At 41.5% G+C, this 19,065-nt stretch overlaps 1 protein-coding gene across 1 annotated transcript in view; it reads left to right on the top strand.

Moving 5' to 3' along the window:
• LOC143004792 (glypican-6-like) overlaps positions 1 to 19,065 on the top strand; it is a 118,366-nt gene that overhangs the window by 85,552 nt on the left and 13,749 nt on the right. Inside the window, exons 5-6 of the mRNA XM_076155940.1 lie at positions 7,415 to 7,545; positions 10,547 to 10,690. Coding sequence (XP_076012055.1) covers positions 7,415 to 7,545; positions 10,547 to 10,690 — 275 coding nt within the window. The remainder of the gene's footprint in view (positions 1 to 7,414; positions 7,546 to 10,546; positions 10,691 to 19,065) is intronic.

A 19,065-nucleotide genomic window follows, 5' to 3' on the forward strand; every position in this document is an offset into this window, starting at 1 on the left:
AGTGCAGCTTGTGTTTGTTAAGCATAATAATCAACAACAGCTCAGAAAAAACCCACATGCATAACATTGGTTTATTTCATAACTTCCAGTGCATTCAGCACCAGAATTACATCAGAACATCTGTATGCTCTGCGCTGTTTGAATAACATCTGAACTTGTTTTCTCCCAAGCTAATGGAGTGTGACAAAATGCTTGTAACAAATATTCAAAAATGCATTTATAACAATTGTTGTTGACTTTGGAGAGGAATGTTGCTCCTGGTAAATGTAGCGCACAAAATTAAACCAGCAATAGAATTACTTGAGCGTGGCTGATCTATTATCTGTGTGCTGGGTGCACCGGTGAGCCTGGTCCTGTAGTCAGGCCTGAACTGTGTTTGGACAGTGGGAGGACACTGGAGCGCTGGGAGGAAACAATATGTCTCTCTGGGTTTAATGAAGCCAGAGTGCAGCTCAGTGTGGAAACAGCCCACAATGCTGCTTTTTCCTTTTTCTTTTTTGGTTTACTGACTTGGCTTGTCAGTCTTGACTTGTGATTTGCCTGTATTGATTTGAGACTGGATCAAGACTTGAGGCGTACTTGTGACTTGCAAAACAGTGACCTGGTCCAACCTGGTTTATGCTTTTAGCAGTCGAGTAGAGCAGAGTATTCAAATATAAGAGCAGACACGGTACAGTAAGCAGCCATTACCAATTGCAGGCGTCTGCTTATATAACCATTAATTTCAACAAATATGTTTTTTGCTTGTGTGTGTGTGTGTGTGTGTGTGTGTGTGTGTGTGTGTGTGTGTGTGTGTGTGTGTGTGTGTGAGTGTGTGTGTGTGTGTATGTGTGTGTGTGTGTGTTTTACAGGCCTAGATGTTTCAAGAAAGCCACAAAGTTGACATGTAATTTCATTGTAATGTCATCGTAATTCCATTAGTTTTTCCTCTTCGTGAAGCTTATGCACAGTTTCACATTGGCGGACCTCATTGGCTGATTTGCATAATACATTTGTCTTGATGACTGAATTTTCCCAAATGTGACAAAACAACACCACTGGCAACATAGTAATCAACTGTCTCAGGCAATTTATGCAGCATGCCATCAGCTCCTATTGTTAGATGCATAGTGTTTGTATGCACCCATCTTCTCCAGACTGTACTGGCAGATGGTGAATATTGTTCATTCTATCTTCATCACTGCAATTGCTGAATCATTGGGCAGTTGTGTTTGTGTGGATGGGGTGTCAGTTCTTTTGTATTTTGCGTAACTTTCCCAATACAACATAATTATTGCTTGATTTATCTATATCTATACTGGAATGCTGACGAATCAAGGCTGATAGAGGAAAGTTTCTAAACTGAGAAGTGAAAGTTGAACACAGAACAGATTGTGACCTCTAACAATGCAACGGATGACTTTGTGTCCGACTGTGGTGTGACTATGTTCCAACTATTACCTACAAGGAGCCACTTTGGGTCGGCACTCACTCCGGGACATGGTGAGGAGTTTGAACATCAGGTGGAAGCTTAAGGTTGAACTCTTGCTCCTTTACAACAAACCAGCTGAGATGGGAATGAAGAAACTCCTTCCTTGGGAGGCATGTCTACCTGTGAGGAGACAATGGGGCAGACTATGAACAGAATATGCTGGAGAGATTGTGTATCCCATGTGGCCTTGGAATATCTAATATCTCTTGGAGAGAGCTGGACGCTCGGGAGATGAACATCTGGACTGGTCGGCTTTGCTTAGCCTGCATGTTTCCACAACAGTAAACAAACGGAAAAAAAATGAATGAATGACGAATGGAGATTTTCATCATAAATTCAGCTGCTGGACATTTCAGCTCCATGACGTGTTCAACTCCTAATTCCACAGATTTGAGACTGATTTAAAATAAACAATACATACAAACAATACATACATAGGAACGATTGTCTTCAGAGTATGTATTTGATTAAACTGTAACATTCAGGCCTTCAGGTTTCAATATTTCAGGCACTTGATTCTCAGCGTTTACAATCACATTCTTTTCCCTAATGAGATTATTTTTATAAATGTATATTATTAAATCAGAATGCATTGTATTATAGTTTTAGAAGTGCTTATCGCTGCTCTGGTTCTCATTTAAAGCAATAAGCTTTCATTGCTCACAGCTTTTTTCCCACAATTTCCATCACTGAAGAGTGACAGACCATGCATGAGAGTGGACCAACTCATTTACATAATTGAGAAGGAAATTCTTGTGAGGCTAAAAGAATAGGTAACACTCAATGGCTTTAACACATTCTAGTTCCAAATTTGGCCTAGAATGGGCTCAAGGATTGAGACTCTGCATCCCTGCTGCCAGTGCAGCCATGCAGAGCCCAGGAATTCTGATTTGTTTGATTTCACTGGGGCCAGTCTGGCTGGGTTTATGTAGTGTGAAATAGTCCCAGATTTGCCACCTCTAAAGTTTTAGAGTGACAGCCAACGAGTGTTTCACCCAACGGGAAGAAAACGAAAAGTTTGAACAAATCCAACTGGCAAGCTATCATTTATGTACTTTGGTCAGGATTCTGCTCTGAAGGAAATACATATCAATGACTCATGAATTAATGCATGTCAGCATTTATGTCAGCATTCTTTCTCAATAGAATTAAAGAGTGCATAACATAACATCCAAATAGCTTGCACTTTAAGTCATTCATTAACAGACTCTGCCGGTGGTTTGCTGGAGGCTTTCCAGAGTTCCCAGGGTGAGAAAATCTCAAAGAGTATAATCGTTTAAGGGTTTTTTTATTGGAAAATAACAAAACGCACAGTGTGGGCATCCTGTGGTCAGCACTTCATCACAATTCCACCGATTAACTATTTGGTATTGTTCTGATATTAAACTTGTGGGGTCTGAATATAAATAAACATTTTGCTCTGTGTGGCTGCAGAGAACTGAAAGTTGACCTTCTATCCTTCTGTCTTTCCAGTGAGTCCTCAGTTGCATATATTCTCCATTTGTTTGGTGAATTGCAAACTTCTCTATTTATTTTCTTACCAAGAATTTGTTTAAAATTGGTCACTTATCTTCTGGGCCATAGGTCTCCATGTGTCCACAGCGTTCCTCATGACCGCTCTGATGACATAGCGAGTCTGAATCCCTGCTTTTTGATGTGAGATGGATAACTTGAACTGAAGAACAGAGGCAATGGAGGCATTGTTTGCATACTTTGACATATGGTTGAAAAGCAGAACAAAAGTATTGGCACGTCCTGCAGCATTTTTCTTTGGGTCAACCACATTGTGGATGTGGTCAAAGCATTCTTGCGTCTTTCAGATCTGGTCTGTCTGCTTGAGTCCCTCCTGTGCACATCTGGTTTTGAACACGTCTTTCTGCAGGATTATTTTGATAAGTTTGCAGTTTTCTGTCGCAAAACGGGGGGGAAGTAGTGCTATGAGATATGAGTTAAACATTGTGAAAATCTGAACCATTAATTGTGCTCTACAGCATGAGCTTCCCTCTGCTGTCCTGCAGCAATGATTTATGGTTACAGCAGATTAATATTCAAGATGCCATTCATCAACAGCCCATCATTTAAAAGTGTTCCTGTTTGTGACATAAAAGTTATTAGAGCGTGTTCATAGCACTTTATTATGCTGACTCATACTCTCTCAGATGCAGCTGTTGATGATTGTTTAGGTGTTTGAGTCTTTGTGGAATCACAAACAAATTTGCTGCCAATTTCACTGTCAGTGAATTTCACAGATGCGTTTTTTTCAATCACAGTATTAGAGCAGCATTCTGCTAAACACAGGCAGCTGAAGACTTCACAGGACTCGGCTTGGCCCCCTGCAATGACCTCCAGCCAGCTTCTGATAGAAATCTAACCAAGCGTCATGCCCAATTTGAGACTCCAGAGTAAACAAACAGAAGTGCTCTTCAAAGGCAGAGACACCAGCTCTGCTGCTCTGCTCACAAAGCAATCTGTAAATGCACACCTCACACTACACCTCACAACCCACCATCCAAACAGGAAGAAACTGAATATATTCAGTGTTAAGACTTATATTAAGGTATGTAGCATTGCTGCCTAATAATCAGAGAAACTGAGGCAGATGAGGAAATACATGCACATAATGCATACACCTACTGTGAGCTGACAGCTTTGTAGGTAAATCTATTAACAATCGATGAATCAAGGTGTTAGTCATTTGGAGGTGTGCTGGAGATGTCTATCACATTGCGGTGTTAACATAATGTTGGTTCAAAAAACAATTATTGCCTTAAGCAGAATAGATTTTAAGTTGTTATGAGTATGAATGAAAGCTGCATGATGATCAAAGATAGATTTGCTATTTAGATCTTAACACTAAGTCCCAGCTGCTAAACTTCTTCCAACACCAATACCTCTGACTGGAAAGCAATACTATTGAGATTTTGTTTAATCTCAGCTCATCATCAAAACCATTCAGACAAATGTTTAGAGATTAAATGAAATCCTCCCACCAGCATCTGCGTTAACCATGAATACTATTGATATATTTAATCTGTTATGCCAGTTTTGGGGGATAATGTAGCAGTAACATAATTCTGATGGCGGTGGAGATGGTTCCCCTTGGACATTATCACATCTTAACTCAAAGTTAATTGCCAATATAAGATTTGATGCTTTTAATTCTCCTCCCTGCGAATAGGCCCTTTGCTCTGCACTCACCTGTCCTCTAAATCACTCTGCTCGGTTTAAGGGGCCAGTGTAATATCCCGCCCTGTCAATAGCCACTGAGAGGAAGGAGGCTTTATGTTCTTAGGTCTCATGACAGCCTCAATGAAATGCCAGCCTGAGGGTGGCCGCTAAAAAATGGTTTGTTGGAGTGGTGGTCAGCAGTGTCCGGACTGGCACCGGCTCTCCTCAGCACCTGTCTGTTCCAAGTCTGAGAGCTACAGCTGACTTACCCGGTGATCTTACCTGCCACTTAGAGCTTTCTTGGCTGAGCAGGTGGAGGTCTGCAGAACAGACTGCAATGCACAACAGTTTATTTACAATTCTGCACCACCACCATTGCAGTGCAGGTTTGGATATTGTGCTCACAAGTTCCCTGGTCTTTAAATGTTCTTTCAGCTTATTTTGTCATCTCAGAAATTTAACTCTGGACAGTGACACTGACGAAAAGTGAAAAAATGGATGGCATTAATATAAGGGCAATTCATCTCATCTGAACTTTCTTTTCAGTTTTTCAGAGAACGCAGCACTGAGAGAATCAGACAGCTGGCCCACACTGTGCATGACTCCAGGACTCACTCATTTATTCAAACCAATGCACAGCAACAGTGTTTCAAGCACACATGCAAGCTTTCCTCCCCTGGAAGGTCACTAAACAGGCGTAACCCACAGCTTACAATGAACAAACAACGATAACCGACTTAAGCTAGATGAATAACAACAAATATAAACATGCAGAAATCCCCCCGACGTATGAGAATGACACTATTTTGACATGTTTCTTAAGTCCTTTAAGGGGAAACCACCCTGTCCATATCCTCTATCGATCGGTCCTCCCGGCTGCTACAGTATATTAAGTAATAATGCTAAAATTAAATGAAATGCTTCTTGCGACACAGGCCCTTTGAATGCTGGAGGGTGGAGTGAAAATCGTGCTGTCATAGAGAGGGGAGGGGATCCTGAGTGTGTGTGTGTGTGTGTGTGTGTGTGTGTGTGTGTGTGTGTGTGTGTGTGTCTTTGTAATCTCAACGCGATTAATCATGTAATCGTGGGAAGTGGCACGAACGTTCACTTGAGGAGGGGAGACGGTTTGTCAACAGTGATTATGTGTCTTCTGTGTGTTTTTGTAATCTCCACACAATTATAAGCGGCGATATAAACAAGCTGAGTTTCACTTTCATTTATCTCCACAGAGGGCGGATTGATAGAAAGAAAACAAGGCGCCAGGGAGAGAAATGACGCCATTCCTAATATTGTCACGTGCGTAGAGGGTGTGTGTGGCATAGAGGTGGAGTCAGAGAGTTACACATTTTGTCATGCACAGACAGCAGGCGTGCTGGGGGGGTTTCCACCTCTTAAGCCCACGTATATCGCCCCATTCGAGGTCAGTTATAATGATACAGTAATTATGCATCAGACTTGACACGATGCTCTTTGTAGTGAGCCACCCCCATATGTTGCCCGAGGACAACCATCCATAGAGCTGCATTAAACAAATGTAACCTTGTTTTCTACCACAGCTTGCCTCTTTAGGGTGGAGGGGGCGCGGAGTGGAAATGCCTGCTGGCTGTACCGTTTCAGAAATATCTTCTGTACTTTATCCCAAATCGCGTAAGGAAAGTTGAGGATGTTGTAATAAATCCCCGGAGGGAGCCGTGTGAGCATGACTGCCTGTAAGGGCAACACACAAGAGGAAAACAAGCGGGGAAACGCTGCAGCCTCCATCAGATGCAATAGGCTCGTTCTCGCTGCCGCCCGCATGATACGCCTGCAAATGTGAGAGTATGGAGACGGAGAGATTAGTGGCTAATGCTTATAGAGACCTGTGAATGTACGTGATGTAATGTTTAATGTGTGAGTAATAGTGTTCATTCCTGTGCACGTTAATTAGCAACCTCCTCCTAACAACACAGCACAGGCTCTTAACAAATTTGTTCATTTTTTTAGGAGACGATAGAAGATGAAAATATCAAACATTACTCTCAATCCTGACGAGTTCCAGGCTGGGACGATCAATACCGCCTTCCCCTTTGGAATAATAGCTCCTTTATGAACACATATTAATATCACATTGTTGTTGTGATAATGAAATGTGACAGTTGCGGGGGAGACCAATCTGTTTTAGGAATCGATTCACACCACATTCCTCATCCGCGCTAATAAGGTCATGTCGATTAGGTCAACGCGGTCAAGGGGATTTTGCAATAAAACAAAACAAACAGTTCATATATGGTGATTTATTGTAATGCTGAAGAGGATTTACGTGCGCTGGGTGTCTCATGTGATTCCTGGCGGACACATCTTGCAAAACCGCATCGACGCGGAGTGTTTTATTTACACAGGCACTGTAGGAATGCCGACGCAGAGAGAGGAATAAATCAGAGACGCTGTCATTTCCTCTCTAACTGGTTTTGATTTGTGTGCATTTAAATGTATGCAAATTGATGTATTGATTTATTATACAAGTTGTTTGTAAGATAAGCACAGTGAAATCGTTCTTCAAGCTTTGATGTGGCTCGTGCTCTTACAGAGGGGGATGCAGCTCCCTGTATGTTGCTTAGCTTGTGTCTGTTTGTGTGTGTGTGTGTGTGTTAATATTAAAGCAGGTTTGAATTCTTTGTATTTATACTTGGAAAGAAACCAAACCATATAGTAACCTCTGTTGTTGATATTGATGATAATACAGTATACTACAGTTTGATATGAGTGTGCTTACCTGTGTCCCCTGTGTTATGACAGATGCTATGTTACTGGTGGCAGACAGGCTGGAGGGGCCGATCAACATCGAAGCAGTCATAGAGCCCATGGACGTGAAGATCTCTGAGGCCATCATGACCATGCAGGACAACAGCATGCAAGTGTCAGCCAAGGTACTGAGCTCATTCCATCTGGTCCACTGCCAAAGCACTGCTGGACACCAACAGTGCTGTGCTGCCATGTGAGACAAACCCATTTAAAAAGTAAGACTTGCTCTGAGCACAACAGGGCACCGGGAAGGCAAGATATGAAGATTCAGCATCATCTAAGCTGGGGGGGGGGGGCGGTTCCATGTTTGCTGCCTTATTTGTTATTGTGCAGTGATGCCATGAGTGTGACCCATGTTTGAACTTGTATTTGAACCCACCAGGTCCAGATCAATATTTAAGAATCGCTGTGAAATTGCACCTTTTGATGGTTCATGGTTGATAGTCAGACACTTTTATTCATTAGGATTCACGCCTCTTTATCACGATATGCATTAAAATAACATTTTTGATACAAGTACCAATCTACATCATTTCTCTTTTATGTGAGACACGTCAGTGACAGCAAAACCTATTTGGCAGAATTCTTTCTATGCTAAAATGTAAATATGCAAACCTTTGGAAGCCTCAGAATGCTGCAGTCCGCTTAGATGTATTGCATGTAAATATAAATAATTCATATAAATAAATCGGAGTATAGTTCTTCCCGTGTTTTGGTCAAAAAGGAACATTTCCAGTTGACTCCTATATTGCACACCTTTATCAATTGTCTATGCACTGGATCTCTGCATCCTGCAAGGTTTCGCTTGTCTGAGAAATTGCTCTGAGATTGAAATCTTTCCCCTCGCTCACACTTTAACCGCATGCAGTCCAGATGCAATCGCTCCGCTTTGGAGAGTGTGTCCACATATTTTCAGACATAGATACCATTTTTTGCGTGCTTTCATTCCTGCAAACACAGATCTGTTGGAAATCAATTTGCTTCAATGCTGTACGGATAGAAGAATTGTAATTATGAAGAATTGATCAAAATTAGAGCAAAGACAGCTGCTAGTCATGGCTGTCGTGTAGCGCATTAGAGTGCTCCATCGCAATCATAGCCAGGGGCCAGCACACAGCGGTGAGGAATGCTAATGAGCCGAGTTGTTTAGAGCTCCGCTGTCTGGGCCCTCAGCCACCTGAAAACAAACGACTCACACAGCGGACCGTTGTGAACTACAAATTGATTGTTCGGATCAAACAGGTAAATGCCTGCACTTCTGGTTCTGTCACTGTATTATGAACAACAAAAACTTTATCTTCTACTCTGTGAAAGTTCAAAGGTCTTCATAAGTTGATGTTTTTTGAGTAATTCAATGTCTGTGTAATAATCAGATAAGGGAAACTGTCATTCTGCTGTCTGTATTTGACTGTTTATAAACAGAAATGTTATCTTTTCCCCAGCAGAACTTCCACATAGTTATGTTATTTATATCTGGCTGCTTGCAAAACACATGAAATTAATACAGAAAATGTTTACAAGATCTGCCGCTTGTCACATATTCCATTTCACAAAATAATAAGGTGTCAAACTGATAAAAACTTTGCACTATCAGATACAAATCCCAGCGATTTCAGCCATCAATACAACAGAAAAGATTGTTTTCAGGCTCCAATAAAATCAAAATGTTTCTGCATCCAACACACCAGCGATTGAAAAATATATTGTATTTCATGTTAGATGTGTATTTAAAGCTTTATGTACAGGAGCTTTGGGAATACTGTATATCCATTTCTAACCATGTAGAAGATGACAGCGACTGCAATGTTTTCCTCAGTAATATAAAACCATTGCTAGATTAATAACAGACATATTATTGGTGATGCTCTCGTCATGTTTGTCTGTTTGTTTTTTAGCAGGATTACTTTAAAGGTTATCAACCGATTTTTGCTTTCTTTCACATTGTGAGATTGTGGCGTTTTTCAACATACAGGCTAATTCCTCACAAACAAGGGGAGAATCTGACAAAAAGAAATTGCAGCATACACACCCTAAGGTGATGTTCCAATAGATGTGATCTGGTGCAGATCCAGATAAGATTGTGGATGTGGTGGACGAAATGTGTTCATGTTCACTTTTTTATCTTTAATTGCAATAAGGTGAAATAGTGGTATTGAGTGCATGTAGACAAGACTGTAAAGAAGCAAATAGGGGCAGGAACACACAACCACCTCTATTATGCAACCAACATGAGGCTGATTCTCTATGATGCAAACAATTTTGACGCATCAGGCATTATGGATCTGATTCAGAAGAAGGTTATGGCTTCAGACCAAGTATACAGTCAAATTTAACACTCAACAATCTGAATTTTTCCTTTTGAGTTGGGGCTGGATTTTAATGCTTATGCATTTTCAGATATTTCCGCCCTAGTGTCTTGATATTTTCCCTCAATGCTGTGCTCAATACTTCTGCATACTTCTATGTCCATTGTAGGACAAGGTACGGTACAGAACATTGCTCTGTGGTTGTATTTTATTATAATACTGTTGAACAAAAGGAGAAGGAAACGGTTTCAAGGCTGCCCCAAAATAGAATTTAATCAAAATACAAAACAATGCCACGTGTATGAAATATTTTCATAAATACATTTGTGCCTGTGTTTGTAACCATATATCATGAATCATCCTGGAGCTTCCTGGACACTGATGTCATCGTTGCTTCCTGCCCGGCTCAGTTTAGATTTATATCTCAAATCAGAGAGCAGAAATGCTACTGGGAGCAAATCGACAGGAGCCCTTTAAGTAAAACGTCAGTGGAATATGTAGCATATACAGTAACTACATCTGTTTAAGATCAAACAGGGTTTTGTGTGCTTGACAAAGAAATCAACTTAGCCCCTACTCAGTGCAGATTACCTGGATTCCGAAATCAGCCCAGGACTTGAATAAGGAAGAAAAAAATCCACATGGTAATTATGAGGAGCGAACCTGGCAATTCCCTTGTGAAAGAAAGATGCTTAACAGTTACGCAGTCATTCAGCAGCCTTTCTTGCCTGCCTCGCCTGTCTCTTGTCGCTTGTGCTGAGGCTGTTATCTCTGCCTATCCTCGCCCTGTCGTAATTGTATCTCCCTCGCTTCATCTTAGGTTTTTCAAGGGTGCGGCCAACCAAAACCCCAGGGAATGGGCAGATCTGCGCGTGGCATTTCAGATGTGTTCAGCGCTCGCTTCAGGCCCTACACCCCCGAGGAGAGACCCACCACAGCTGCTGGAACCAGCCTGGAGAGACTTGTAAGTAAAGAGATACGGTAGATAAGGGCGAAAGCCAATACTGAAGTCTGTGATTGGAGGGACGATCAACAATCAACAGTGCGAGTCATTTCGGTTTGCAAACACAAAATAATTGAAAACAATGTTGCGCATAATTATTGTCGGTCTGTGAAATGGGCATTGAAACATTTCTGCAGAGTGGAGAGGGAAAATATGAACAATTGATGCAACATACACATTTCTGAAACAATCACATATTTATTGTTGATTTTATAGCCTGTGGAAAAGCATCTACTGCCAAGTCATGTTGCTTTTATTAAAGGAGACTTGATTCTACCAACAAGTGATGCTGAACACTGTCTTTACTGCCTTTACTACTACGCTGCCTCCACTCTCCTGGTAACAGTTCAAACTGTCTTTCAGAACTTTTGGTCTCTCGGCAATATTTTTGGTGGAAGAAGCTCAAAATCATGCTGGGCCTAAGGCAGACTTACCATGGCTCAAGTCCAAAGGCCCAGAGAAAGTACGGGCCCCAAAAGAATCCAGTAAAAACATGGTAAACCCATGTTCATGTAGTCAAGACAGACACCAAGCATCCTCTTTTTTCCTCTCCAACTCTGTGCTGAGGGAGAAATTGTCAGATACATCCGTTCACATCCTGAGCCAGAGATTGCAGAGATTTCACAGAAACGTTCCTCTACACTTATTGTTCAGCCTGTGTGTCTCAAAGCGAAAGCGAGTAGGAATGCAGGAAAAAGATCAGAAACGATTATTATGAAATGTTCCCAATCACAGAGATGGGCTGTGTCTCATCTCAAAGTGTATACTGTGCTGAAAATCCTTCTTGGGAACTGTAAAATAGGTCAACATGCATCCTTTGCAAGGGTAAAAATGCCAGGACGGTTAATTGAGGCTATAAATACTGTAGATGTGCTGTTAACACAAAGAGTGGGAGGCTGTCCGTACCCTGCTGCAGTGCGTGTAAAGCAGTGATGTGACGCCCACGGCCCTCCGCTCTGCTTCCCGTAGCCTCTAGTCATTCTTACCTTCAGTTAAACACACGGTAAATATGACACACAGTACATAATTGGCAGACATCATTTCCATAACTCTGTGCTTTCTTAAGTGTCTGTCAACCACTGACAGTACAGTAGCTTTTCGACGGAAGGAATGATTCACAAAGCTGTTTTGCTTTTATGTTGTCACAAAGTAGAAATACTCAATCAATTACTGTAAATGAAGGCATAATGCTTTGCGGCATGCATCATTTTAAGCAGAGATGACAACTTTCATATTTTAATTTGTGTTATTGTGACTTACACATTATTTCTACCTGTGACTACAAAATACAATAGCAAAGCTTGAAGTTGGATATTTTTACAACATTAGTGGCCTGAATCAATCACAGTCTGAAACCCAAGCAGTGCAATAAAGCTGTATGTTTAATGTGCCAGACTGTGCAATGACGGCAGGCGGCTTATTAATGTATTATTAAACCATACTCTAAAATCCATTTGTGATCCATTAGCCCCATGGCCAATTCATTGTCCCATTGGCCGATCCATTTATCAAATGTATTCTTGTACTATTAAAGGGGAAATGTACAGATAATCTCATCGTCAAGTTCAGGAGCAAATATACAGAGAAAATGATGCATTTGGTCTTTACAGCTAATCTATCACTAGCAGTGACATGAAAGAGTAACATGTGGCTGTAAAATACCTAAGACACTCGCAGACCTCTGCACCTTTGAACAGACATGATACTTTAAATGTTATTCTTGGATTCAGCCCACGTTTGATACACAAATTATCTTGAGTCGTCACTTTATTGCCTTAATGATTGAGCGTCTTATCTAGTTATCTTACTTCTTGGCAGCTGAACTAAATGAAACAACAAAGGGAGTATTAAGGGAAATAAAGAACCTATCAAAATGTAAAGTTGCGTTTAGATTGACTGCACAGGTTGCAGTTTATTCAATACCTCATTTTACAATATTAACTTTAGTAAATCAGGACAACAAACATCTCTCCACCATCAAATAAATCACCTGAGTATTATTACCACTTTTTGACTTTTCCAACTTCTTCTGCATTGGAATTCTGATCTGCTCCTACATGTATATATGCTGTATGTATGTCCTGCTCTTCCCATTGATTTTAATTAAACGTTGTGGCTTTGTCACACAGAGTGATGAGGCTGGGTGATGGAACGTCTCGGTCGCACCATTTATCATTTAACTTTATGCCTCACTAACAGACATTCCTCTCCCTCTGTCCTTCCTCTGTGTGTGTCTCTCTCTCTCTCTCTCTCTCTCTCTCTCTCTCTCTCTCTCTCTCACTCTCACTCTCTCTCTCTCTCCTTCTCTCTCTCTCTATCTCAATTTCACCGATGTCCAATTAAAGCTCTTTCTTCTTCATTTCTCCGCTGCTCCCAGAGGGCTGTCTGGAGGACAATGCAACACAGCGTAAGCCTTCCATTCCTCCTCTTACTCTTCACCAAGTCATCTGTCTTGTGGTGTTTTAATCAACTTTCCCATAGAGCTCGACTTCTGTGCATTATTCAAAGTTGATATTGATTGCTTATGCTGTGGCATGCCCGTTTATTCATTTCAGCTGAATAATTAGTTTGCTGTGTTTATTCATGTGATTTTTATGCCTTTTATTCTATTGAGGCCAGTTGCTGTACAGGTAATCATTTAAGGTGTGGGCGTCGACGGCAATGTTTAAAAGTGTATGTGTGTGTGATAATACAGTTCTTATCCATTCCTGACTAGTTGATGATAATATATAAGGATGTGTTTTTACCCAGTGCCCAGTGTTTTTGCTTTTTCTTACCCTCCTCATCTCCCATATATCCTGACAGAGAGTCGAGGATGTGCCCGAAGCGTTATTTTAGCATTTCTAGACATGCCATCCAAACGACTTAGAGCCAGAAGAGATTCATTCACAAAATAACACACGTCAGAACATTTACATCCACATTGGTAAGGTTACCAGAGAAAACCAAAGTCAGCTGGGAATTCAGTTTGGATGAAGGAAATTCATGAGAGTGTGTGTGTTGCAGTGTAGGTGGTGTAATTTATGTTATTAAAAACAAAAGTATAAGTTCAAGTCTGTAACCTCGGGACAAAACTTGATTAATGTTAATGACTTTGTTTCACACTGCACTGAGTTCTGTGTGCAATGTGGCAATGTTGTGAATCACAAATGAGCCTTTGAGGCAAACACATACAGATTCACTAAACAGCACAACACTATTTAGTTTTCCTACAAAGTCTGAACTAATGAGGGGTTACAAACAATGACCTGTATTTTCTTTTAACCTTTTTGTAGTTGTATAATCAGGTCGAATGAAGCGTCACTGTTACGTTTGAATGTTTCTGCAGTGTTTGGTTCCAGCACGTTGTGATTGGCTGTACTGGCTGTCAGTATGAGACATCAAACGGGTTGATAAGCCAGTGTAGAATCTGAACACTTCTGCTTGTGCCTCTATTACATCCTGTTTTTTGCAGCTGTAGCTTGTTGGTGTTTGCAGGTGTGTGATTCCCCTGCCTTAACACTTCACAGCAAAGACCTGTGTGCAACAACCTGTTGTGTGGTTTGGAGCTGAGCCATAGGCATTACATTACATTACATTACGATCATTTGGCAGACGCTTTTATCCACAGCGACTTACATTACATTACCACCCTTCGCAGAGGGGGGAGCAATTGAGGGTCCGGTGCCTTGCTCAGGGGCACCTCGGCAGGGGCTCGAACCGGCGACCCTCCGGTTCCCAAGCGGAAGCACTACCCACTGAGCCACTGCCTCCCCCGGCAGATGAAGTCATTAGTAGAATTTGTGTTGCTCTCTTTACTATTCTGTCTGTCCATGGTAAATCAAAGGGGGGAGTGTTTTGTCAGTGTTGAGGGCTGTTGCTGAGGTTTCATCTTCCATGGTCCAAAGACACAAAGCTCAGGATGCTCAGAATTTAGTTGCTCATGTTGTGAATATGCAACAGTGTTTTGCCCCTGTGATGCCCTGGTGACCCATCAACAAAGTTTTGCCCAGTGCATGCTGGGAAGGGTCCAGGGTTATCTGAACAACAGGTATGCTGCATTTTACCTTTATTTTGTCCAATGCGTCGCTTGATTAAAAAGCATGAATGTTGCGGTTCTATAACTGAACCATGAAGTTGCCAGTGGAGCAGCAGCACCAGAACTTCAGGTTATGTGATATTGTGTTACATAGTCCACATTATTTAGATGTAAGAGAAGCTGATTCTGTCAGTTTGACCAGAGAAAGTGAATTATTCCTCGTTTTGAAGATGTCTGGAAATACTAATATGATGGGCTCTGACCTATGGAAAAGTCAATGCATCCAATTATGAATCACCTTTTGGCAAGATTACAACAAAAACTATGACATTATAATAAAATATACCACAATGCAACAACAAGTAAGTTGATTCAAAGTTGATTCAAAGGCTTGGTAGCATCCTCATGACTCAGTATTCATAATTCTCCTCATAGTATCTGTAAACTTGCAAAGAGAGCATAGATCTGCATGCAGGCACAAGCACGTTTCATTCACTTTTACACTCACTATCTGTGTCTCATTAGTGTCTGAAGATGCAGCTAATTATGCAATCTGACTACGACTGCCTTCAAATTGCAGCCTGGATGTGCAGCTGAAACGTTCTGATTAATTGGTAGGATTTGTCAGACATCAGTGATGGTGATAGTGAACAGTGATGTGAAACCAAACTGTAGCTTCTCTTCTCCTCTTCTTACTCACAGCAGTAACCATAGCTCATCTAATGTGTAAGCTGTAAGATTCCGATACACATTCCGCACATTCCGTGTTGTCGGGGTGTTACATTCTTCATTTGTTTGGTATTGGCTTTGTCAATCATAACCAAACGCCTGATTAAACAATTATTAGAGAAATGGATTCATTCTCTCTCAGCCTTGACTAACATTGCCAACAGGAAGCTATTGTCAATTTCTCCATTAAACGAATGCCAGCAGGAAAAAAAACATGATTGATGTCCTGAAGGAATTCCATTACTGAGCAATTTGACCAATTTTTAAATATTTGGAACCTCTCTAATGGGGTGTTTGCTGTTCAGATGGCGATGCAGTTGGAGAGAAAAGTAAATCAGTCATTAGTAGTGGCCGGGCCTTTCTTCATGCTCCATTTCATTTTGTTTTACTAGGGTGCTGCATCTAGGAAATGATCTGACAACAACCATCTCTCATCAAGGAATAAAGGCTCAAATAAACGTGCAGTGTTTTATTTCTTCAATCAGGCACAATAACCCAGCGCTGATAGGCATGGCCTTATACTGTGGACTGTGTGTCCCTTATTCTTATTGGGGCAACGCTGAAACCAGCATGCTGTGAAAGCTTAACGTTTCAGTTCCTGGATGAGAGTTGAATTCACCGTTCCCACATGACAGTATCTTTCTGCCAGACTAATCAGTCATTGAGAAATCACTTTACCCAGTATAATTGGAGACACAACTGCCAATTATGACCTATGGTAATGCTGCCAAATTGGTTTAAAACCACGAGTCATGCCATAGAATGGATCCAGTTAGCCCTCAAATGAAATTCTAGCATGTAGTGCAGATGATTGTGCAGATCAGGAGCCAGAAAAGAAGCAGGAATATTGAGACCATGTCGATGTTCTGGCTCGCTAATTTGGTACACCGGGCACGGCGAGCTAATGATTTACTAGCAGCAACAATCACAAGGCCATGAGCACTGCTGGGGCTTCAGGATACTTTATTACACGGTGCTGACAAAGATGGGATAAAAGAACTTACAATTGTGTACGTTGTAGAGTCAGGACATGAGCTGCATTTTTGTCATGGTGACTAAAGCGGCAGGATAATGGGAGACTGCAGATTGAGAACCCGGTACACACACACGCATTTAAAACAGCTTATGTAATTTGCAAATACACTGAGTCATAGAATGACATTGTGAGGTCAAGGTGCAAAGCTCGATGTGCCTCTTTTCTTTGCATATTAGTATATATTAACATTTAAGAGGGAGAGGAAGAGTAAGTGTGTTCTTTAACGGAGGAGACGTGCAGATAGAGCTGCTGTATCCTAATTCAACCTCTCCTCTCCCTCCTCCTTGTTATTATTTATGCATGACGGCAGCAGCCACACAGATCTATTTCCGTGAGGATTTGTTTGGCTCGTCAGCATGGTTGGGGTGTGAGTGAGGTCTTGTGTTGTAACAAACGTGATTTCAGGCTTTGCACCTATGGAGCTGCTTCTATTCAGTGTAAATGTAATTAGACAATAGAGCTGGAAAACAACCAATAATCGTGACATTCTGCAGGCTTTCCCAAGTTAATCTTCCTTCGTTAATCCATTGATGATGAGTCATAATATAATGGGATGCTGCGGCAGGCTGTGTTCGTGTTCACCGCCGTGGGTAAATGGAGGGCGGGGAATCGATCTGTCCAGACTCACTTCAATCAGTCACTCAGAGCAGACGGAAAACTGACAGAGGTGCCTCCATAATAGGCCCTGCCTGGACAATGGAGGGCTCTTTCTGGAAGTGAATGGGAATTAATGTATGTGGACAGACACGATGGATCAGCGGGGACACCTCCCAACTCAGCAGTGTTAAAGGCAGGGCCATTCTCTTTACCTACCTGCCAGTTAACAGTTTGTTTCACTTCAACAGCTCCTTGTTAAACTGCTTCTCTCTCTCTCTCTCTCTCTCTCTCTCTCTCTCTCTCTCTCTCTCTCTCTCTCTCTCTCTCTCTCTCTCTCTCTCTCTGTCTCTCTCTCTCTCTCTCTCTCTCTCTCGCCCACTCGCTTTAATCAATCTTCCCTCCCGCAGTAACAAGTTAGTGATGCACACACCAAATGATGCATGTGGTCATTAGGGATTTATTCCACTATCTCACAAAAACACATGACTGAGCAAATACGGAGCTTGGATATGAAGAGCAGCTCCCCGTACGCTTGAATCACTGTTAATTTTTACTGCAAAATGTAAGAAAAAGAAGTCTAGACGCCATGGAACATTCATAAAACACAGTGCCAGATTCGGATGAGGGGCAAAAAGCGTCACTCAACCACGATCCATAATTTATATAACCTGTTACGGGCTTGTTTTAGCATTTTTTCTTGGTAGACACATTACTATGCTTTTTCCCTCATTTGCATGTTGAGTAAGCTATTCATAAAACAAACTGCCAGGCAAAAATGAAGACCTGTTTCACTCTGACTATGAATTTCATTGGCGTGAAATCTGGGTGATGTTTTATTTATAACTAGAGTGATGGGAAAAAAAAGTGTTTGACATCCTCCTGATTTCCTCTATTTGTGTCTATCTCATAATAAATTGTGTCAGATCTTCACACAAAATCTAACATAGGAGCACAAAGGTAACCTGACTAAACACACACTAATACCAACTAGGCCTGTGTGGAAAAGGATTGGTCCCTTTAGTTTCTACATCCAAAAACCTACCAAACTATATTGATAACTGTTTCCAAGGAATTGTAAGGAATCGCTCGGCTTGTAAAAGGTCGTGTTCATGACTCTGCTATCTGAAAGCTACAACACACCTTGACGGTTGAGGTTTTGATGACCCAAAAGGTTTAATGACCCTCAAACCTTTTGGTTGAATGTTTTGTGGACTGATAAGTTGAAGGTTTAATCGTTTGGAAGACAGGCATCCAGTTCCAACAATTCCATAAAAAGAACATTCTACCTACGGTTCTGCTCTTTCCCAGAGCATCTTGTAGGAGCTCATCAGGTCATTAGTCTTTGAGTTGAAGGTGATGATCTCGTACACATTCTAGTGACACAGTGCCTCTTCCTCACACACCAGCCCCTGTGCTCTGCCTTCACACTTCATCTGTCCCTTTTGTCTGTTCTGCATCCAGATACTATAATACCTTACAATGCTATGCTGATGTGGAATGTTTTTTAGTTTATTGAAACCTGTCTCAAGTTTGAAGAGGTCAAGGCATTTACCCACCCAAGTTATCCACACATCTGTGTAAACGTCTAAACGCGCCCTGGTCTCCTCTCAAGCTTTTGTTCTGTACTTCTAATTTTTCTGAGAGCTTGTCCTCACATATTTCACACTGGGAGAACACTGCATGATGTTACGTTCTCAAAATCAATCCCAGTCTAGTCTTCTCTGGAGTAATGATGTTCATCCGCAGCCATGAACACCTGGTGAGATCAAACAGGAGTGTTTTGTCTCAGTCTCAATCTGCAGCAACTCAGTCTCTAGCTTTTCTGTATTGTTCTCTGTGATTCGTACTTGACATCTGTGCTGAATGTAATATAAACCCGATCATGCATTCAAAATTCTCTTTTTAGTCCCGTGCCCATCCACATCTTATGACTGTGGTCCAGCTGCAACATAATAA

The sequence above is a fragment of the Genypterus blacodes genome, unplaced genomic scaffold, assembly GCF_046128005.1.
Source record: "Genypterus blacodes isolate CSIRO-AG114 ecotype Tasmania unplaced genomic scaffold, CSIRO-AGI_Gbla_v1 ptg000067l_1, whole genome shotgun sequence".
NCBI lineage: Eukaryota > Metazoa > Chordata > Actinopteri > Ophidiiformes > Ophidiidae > Genypterus > Genypterus blacodes.